At 56.5% G+C, this 6766-nt stretch overlaps 1 protein-coding gene across 1 annotated transcript; it reads left to right on the top strand.

Moving 5' to 3' along the window:
• The first annotated feature begins 1819 nt into the window (after nt 1-1819).
• On the top strand, nt 1820-6199 carry LOC123622604 (cystatin-C-like). The gene is made up of 3 exons (XM_045529104.1): nt 1820-2146; nt 4632-4745; nt 5840-6199. Exons 1-3 carry the CDS (start codon nt 1904-1906, stop codon nt 5921-5923), a joined length of 441 nt encoding a protein of 146 aa, XP_045385060.1. The 5' UTR covers nt 1820-1903; the 3' UTR covers nt 5924-6199.
• Nucleotides 6200-6766: the final 567 nt, after the last annotated feature.

Here is a 6766-nt window from a genome sequence, read left to right as displayed (position 1 = left end):
CACGCTGAGCAGTGGAGGCCAGACCCACCAGTGCTCACACTGCAGGATTCCACTCATGGAAGTCCAGGGACAGGCAAGGAAACAAGTCTACAGGGCAGGATGGGTGGGTTGCCAGGGCCGGGGTGGGCATGAGGCTCGACTGCAGGGGCAGGTGGACACTGTCTGGGGCAACGCACATGTTCTAGGTCTTGGCAGAGTGGTAACTCTGGGGTATGCATTTACTAAAATTCCTCAGTCTGGACACATAACATGAGGCATTTTATTGTATGTGAATCGTACCTAATACAAGGTGATTTTTTAAATACAGGTGAGTTTCCCAAGCAGTGCACAGAGGACCAGGGCTGGCAGCCTGGCTCCCAGAGGGGAGAAGTGAGAGCGGCCCATGTGCTCATCCCTGGGCTGTGGGCTCCCCTCACTACCCCCTACTACCTGCTGGGAGAGGTCTCCCTGCACCCTTCCAGCCCAGCCCCCACCCACAGTGTTCTGAGAGGTTCCAGGACACGCCCCCCCCTTCCAGAAGAGGTACGCCCAGCCCCACCTCAGGGCCTTTGCACTGGCTGTGCCCTCTACCTGGAGCTCTGTTTCCCTGGTCCAGGCAAGACTCTTGTCCTTCCAGGTCTTCCCTCCCTCACTAGTATCCAATGGCAGGATCTCTCTCTCTCCCTGCCTTCTATTTCACTTCCAACAGAGCATCTGTAACTCCCTGATCTTAATTATTAATCACTGTCCCCCGGCCCCCCCACACCCTAAAGCTGGGCTGTGCAATACCACAGTACCACAGCCACCAGCCACATGTGGCTGTGGGGTGCTTGCAGTGGGGCCAGTCCAAATTGGCACATGCTCTAAGTGCAAAAAACATACACAAAATTCCAAAGACACAGTCCAGACGCCCAAAAGAATGTAAATTGTCTTGTTAACAATTGTCCCTATATGTTGAAACAATATTTTGGACGTATTAGGTGAAATAAAAACATGATCAAAGTGACTTTCACCCGTTTTTCCTTTTTTTAATGTGGGCACTGGAAAATTTACAATTGCACATGAGTATGTGTCACTTCTCTATTGGTTAGCAGCTCTGCAGGGTCAAGCCCTGGCTTACTAACCCAGGCTCCATCTGCAGGCTCTCAACTGCCTGGATTGGCCCCAAGTGGTGAAAGGTTTGTTTACTGAATAATATTGAGTTGTGAAAGGAGAACCAAGCAAACTTTACCCAAATAAAGGTTAATTCCCTTATGTGTGGCAAAGAAGTTCCCCAGAACCGAGTGTGGACTGGGTTTTCCCCAAGCCTTTGAAATCACACCCAGCACTGAGGATCCCCAGGCCTTGACCAAGGGCTAAGGGATGCTCCAGACGCCCCCAAGACCTCAGGAGACCAAGACCTATTTTTTTTTCCCCTTTTCTGAGGAAACAGAATTTGGAGGTCCCACGTTTTTAGGCCCCGGAGAGCCTTGAAATCTCTCTAACCAGGTTGACCCAAGCTTGGTGGGCGGGACAGGCCTGGGGACAGAGGGCGGGGGGCGGGCATCAGAAGGAGGGGGGCACAGGAGAGGAGGGAGGGAGCGGCAGGACTGCCGGAGAGGGGCCGTGAAGGGGGACGGGGAGGAGGGGCAGAGCTGGGAGGGCGAAAGGGACGCAGGGGCTGGCGCCCGAGGGAGAAGGAGGGCGTGGGGAGAGGAGCCGCGGCGGGCAGGGTCAGAAGTGGCGCAGCAAAAGCGACCGGAGCCGCTGGGCCGGCGGGTGGGGCGAGGGGCAGGCGCGGGAGGCGGCCCGGAAGAGGCGGGCCCGGGGCGGGGCGGACCGAGCCGGATAAAAGTGCCACCTCCCGGCAGGCGGGGCTCGCGGCCTCGGGATCGCGCTCGCTTCTGCCGTAGCTCAGTCCCGGAGATCCGCGTCCGAACCAGCCATGGCCGGCTCCTCGCGCGCCCCGATGCTCCTGCTGGCCGCGCTGGCCGTGGCCCTGGCCGTGAGCTCCGCGGCCGCCGCTACCTCGGGCCGGCGGTCGCCCATGGTGGGCGGCCTCATGGACGCCAACGTCAACGAGGAGGACGTGCAGCGCGCGCTGGACTTCGCCATCAGCGAGTACAACAAGGCGAGCAACGACAGGTACCACAGCCGCGCCCTGCAGGTGGTGCGCGCCCGGAAGCAGGTGCGTGTGGCCGCCGCCCCTTGGGGTCGGGAGTCGCAGGGGCAAACCCGTCCGCGTCCCCATCCCGCCCGGCCCCTTGCGGGTCCCCTCCCTGGCTCCTCGCTGCCGCGCCCGAGCGCCTTGCCAGGCCCTGTCCTGGGTCTCTGAATCGTCCCGCAGCCCTCGGCGCGCGTGTCCCCGGGATGCCGACTCCGCCCTGGCCAGGAACCGGCCTTGCACGCCAAGTCTGCGCCTGGCATCTCAGATCTGCTTGCAGACGCCAGCTGGCTAGACGCGCTGCAGCGCCAGGGTCAGGGTCAGACTATGTCCCGCGTAGTGCCCTACCCCCAGCCTGGGACACCCCCAGCCTGGGACGCGGGGGCCAGTGTGGGCTGCTAACTGAATACCCACGGGAGGCGGGAAAAAACCCCTCACCTGGCTGCCCTCCAGACTTTGCCACTAAATTATTTTTTAAGCACTTTTTTCCTTTTAACTTTTTATTCTGACATAGTTTCAGATTTAAAGCAGTTGCAAAAATAGCACAAAGCATGGCTGTAGACTCTTCACGGAGATCTCTCACGGTATCACTTTGCCACATTGGCTTCACCCACCTCACTCTCCACATGCCTGTGTAGGTGGGTATGTGTATACACTGTGTATGCATTTACTTTTCTGAACCTTTTGAGAATAAGCACTTCAGTGCATATGTCCTAAAACCAAAGGCATTAGCTCACATAACCACGATTCAGTTTTGAAAACCAGAAATCAACACTGAAATACTCAGTTATCTCATGCACAGAGCTGTTCAGATTTCTGTGGCTGTCCCACTGATGGCTGTTATACCTGAGGACACTCTTGGGCCATGCGTTGCAGCCTCTGTCTTGTCTCCTCAGCCTCATCTAACCTGCAGCAGCCTCTCAGTCTGTGTCACTGGCATTTTCCTGGCGTCCGGCCACTTGTGGTATAGAGACAGTTGCTGAACCTGCTGCCCCCTGAAGGTTAGATTCAGGTCATAATGTGCACACACAGGAGGCATGTCCTCCTCCCTGAGTGCCTCAGCAGGGGCCACTCAGGGAGCCTGGCCTCCTGGTCCTGAAGGGCCATGCTTCCCTCTGAAAATCATGGCCTTGGGAGCAGCCCCTAGGGTGAGCGTCCTTCACCCGGAGCCTGACAGACCACCACCCACAGCCACGGGCAGCTGAGTACCTGCTGGGGTGCAGAGGACCATGCCTGAACCCTGCCTCTGCCAGCCGCAGCCTGGGCGCAGCTAGACTCTGGCAGAGGAGGAGGGCAGTCAGCATGGAGAAGGGGCCAGGAGGGGGTGTCAGGAAGGGTTGTTAGGGCCAAGCTTGCCCAGAGCCACAGAGCAGCACAGTGTGGTATGGGCATGCCAGGGTGTAGAGCTCTTCCCACCTGCTCCTGAAATTTCGGAGAATCCAGACCAGCCTATTTCTCCTCCTGCAGCCTTCAGCTGGTGCTCTCCCCCTTGGACATGAAGTGTGCTCCTTGGTGCTGCAGCACTGCCCCCAGCCTGCACCACTGGAGGGCGGCCCTAACTTGGAGTCAAGCACAGGGTGCCATAGATCACTGGTCCTGTGAGCCTATTTTCCAGATGGGAAAACTAATCCTGGAGGAATCATGGGACTTGCTCATGGTTCTATGGGGCAAGGCCTAGATCCCTGGTCCAGGGTCCTTCATCCCGTGCTGCTCCACAGTTCTGACAAGTCAACTCTGGGGGAGGCCCTGTGCAGGGAAAGGGGTCAATTCTATTCTGCAGTCACCCATGTAAGCCATGCAGGTGTGTGACTCACTTGAGAAATATTGCCACTAAAATCACACTTAAAACAGAGGCATTCGAGAGCAGTCTCTTAGGGGCCTGACACATCCATGTGTGTGAAATATCTCATTTCCTACTGATAAACAAGGAATAATTTAATCTGGGATTAAACAGAAGGAATGGGATTCTGTTGGGCTGTGTGCTAGTGGCTGGAAGTCAGCTGAAATTGAATCATCTGAAGACAGCCTTCCTAGAATAGATCGGGACTCCCTGCCTCCTGAGCAACAGTTAGCAGGACATGATTAATCATCTGCTCAGGCACAGAGCCTTCTCCTGTGCTTAGACCTTGCCCTGTGCTCCTGGTACAGGGGCTGTGTTTATTTTTCCCACTCTGTCTGTTTGTCCAGAGATGTGCCTGCCATTCCTGAATCCAGTTAAGGGGTTTTTAGTTTCTGGCTTTCATCTTTATTTTCTTCCCTGTCCTCCTACTTGGCTGCGTGAAACACCTTAATGGAGTTGCTCAGAGAAAACAAATTACAAGGGAGGGCCTGGGGTACAGTGCCCCTGCCAGCCAGCAGGAGGAGGTGGCTTATGTGCCTTGCAGGTGACAGTGTGAATGCAGGTGTGAAGCCCTTGGGCACACGCATAACTCAGCAACAGCGAACTACCAGTGTGTGTGTGAAATTGACGGCAGTGCTATAGGTGAATCCTGCTCTTGCACACGTGTAGGTCGTGGCTGGGATGAACTACTTCTTAGATGTGAAGATTGGCCGGACCACGTGTACCAAGTCCCAGCCCAACTTGGACAACTGTCCCTTCCATGAGCAGCCGCATCTGAAGAGGGTATGTGCCTGATGCGGGTCAGGGGTCAGTAATGCACTGCAGAGGGGGACGTGTGTGTTCCTGTGATCCCGCACCTGTTCAGGAGGGTTTGTGTGTACACAGAGAGGTGCGTGTGTGCATGAGTGTTTGCCAGCACAGGGAGTGTGGGGAAATGCACGCCTGTCCCTGTGCACATGTTGGGGGGTGTGGCAGGAGGTGCGTGGGAGTGTGTGTGTGAGCGGATGTGTGAGCACATGTGGGGGAGGGGGGTTCATGCATAGACGCCTGTGCATGTGTGTTTACATAGATGCATAGCTGTGTGCATATGGGGAGGGGTAGGAGGGGTGTGTGCACATGGCTAAGCTGAATTGCTAAGAGGGCTTTAGCGTGGGAATTGGGGTACTGAGGGCACAACCCTGCCTGTTCTGGGGTGCTACATGCTGTGCCGGAGGAATCAGCTGTAGAGGTAGGTGCTCAGGAGGGAGAAGGGCTTTGTTCAGTGCCAGCCTCAGCCACCTGCCCATGGCCACGGCCACCCTGAGCAGATTAAAGGGAATTAGAGGCCTATAAGTGGCCCAAGCCCTCAAAGGCTGCCCCTGCTTGCCTAACACCAGCTGCTCCAAGGACCCAGCTGCTTCTTGTGAGATCTCTGCTCTGGGGAGAGCCACACTCCCCTTGTCACCCACTCCTCATGCCCCAGCTCTTTCAGGGAAGTTCCTCTCCCCTGGGGTCTTCCCTTTGGGCCCTCTTAGTGCTGGCCCAGGGGCTGGAGGTGGAGGGAGCTTGGGAAGAGCGAGCCGCCTCCCCCACCTGCACCCTTTGGGCTTCTGTGGCCTTCACAGGCTGCTCCTTCCAAGGGTGTGCTGGGGCAGGATGGTGAAGTCCTGTGGGCCCGGTAGGGGACACAGTGCCAGCTAGTGCCCTTGGAGCCCTGGGAGGGCCATGGAGCAGTCACTACACAGTCGGGCTGGGTGTCCTGGGACTCGGTGGGAGTGGGTGTGGGCCGAATGTCTCACCCCCAACCTTCCTCACCCCCACCCTGACATCTCATGGCTGGGCATCTTCCCTTTTAACTGTAACCTGCACTGATTATCCCTCTGTCTTCCCTTTCACAGGAAGAGCTGTGCTCTTTCCAGATCTACACTGTTCCCTGGCTGGGCAAAATAAGCGTGGTGAAATCCAGCTGTCAGAACGCCTAGGGGTCTGTGCCAGGCCGGGCGGCACTGACTGCCTCTTCCCTACACCTCGCACTGCCTTATGGTGTTCCCTAGCCTGGGACGGAGGCCCCACCCTGCTGCAGGTCTCCTCTGTGCACCAGCACCGGGAGGCAAACAGAGAAGGCTTCTGGGGCCTTTGTTCAGCAGCCAAGTGGCTCTACCTGTTCCTTTCTCCTCATTGCTTCTCACATTCACCAGTACCATGCTACACACGCTCTGCTCCCAACTCCTTAAATAAAAACGTAGCATTGGCTCCTTCTTGAGTTGGTGGCTCTCTGGGGGATGTGCACATGAGAAGGGTTTCCACAGTCGCTTTGTGAAGAGCTCCTTGTCCTGCTGGTTCTAGACAGCAAATCAGTGCCTGAGAGCTGATAAGCCCATCAGGGGACTGAGTGGCCACTTTGGGGGTATCTGAGTCTCAGAGCAGGGACAAGAGCAGCGAGGGGCTGGAGCCCAGGTGCTCAGCTGCAGCAGCTCCTGGTGAAGGGGTCCGTGGAATGGGGTGCCCAGGCTGCTGGCCATGGATGCTGGGCTGCTGTCCCCAAAGGATGTCAGGCAGGGAGAAGGGGACTGGCTTTCAGTGGAGCTGGCCTGGCAGTAGATCCCACCCATGTTTGCAGAGTTGGTCAGACTCCAGGGACTGACTTTCTTTCATCAAATTCCCTAAAGACTAATAGTGATTTATGTCCACTGCTTTCCACAAAAGCCTTTGGCCCCTACATGGAAAGAAAGACTAAAAGCATACCTGTGTATGTGTAACTGATTGGGGGAAACACCAACCAGAACCAAAGATGGGAAAAATCCTACAGAGTGAAGGCAGCACCT

This window comes from Lemur catta, chromosome 17, assembly GCF_020740605.2.
Source record: "Lemur catta isolate mLemCat1 chromosome 17, mLemCat1.pri, whole genome shotgun sequence".
Taxonomy (NCBI): domain Eukaryota; kingdom Metazoa; phylum Chordata; class Mammalia; order Primates; family Lemuridae; genus Lemur; species Lemur catta.
Note: the sequence above shows the minus strand (reverse complement) of the source record. Positions and strands in the feature narration are given on the sequence as shown.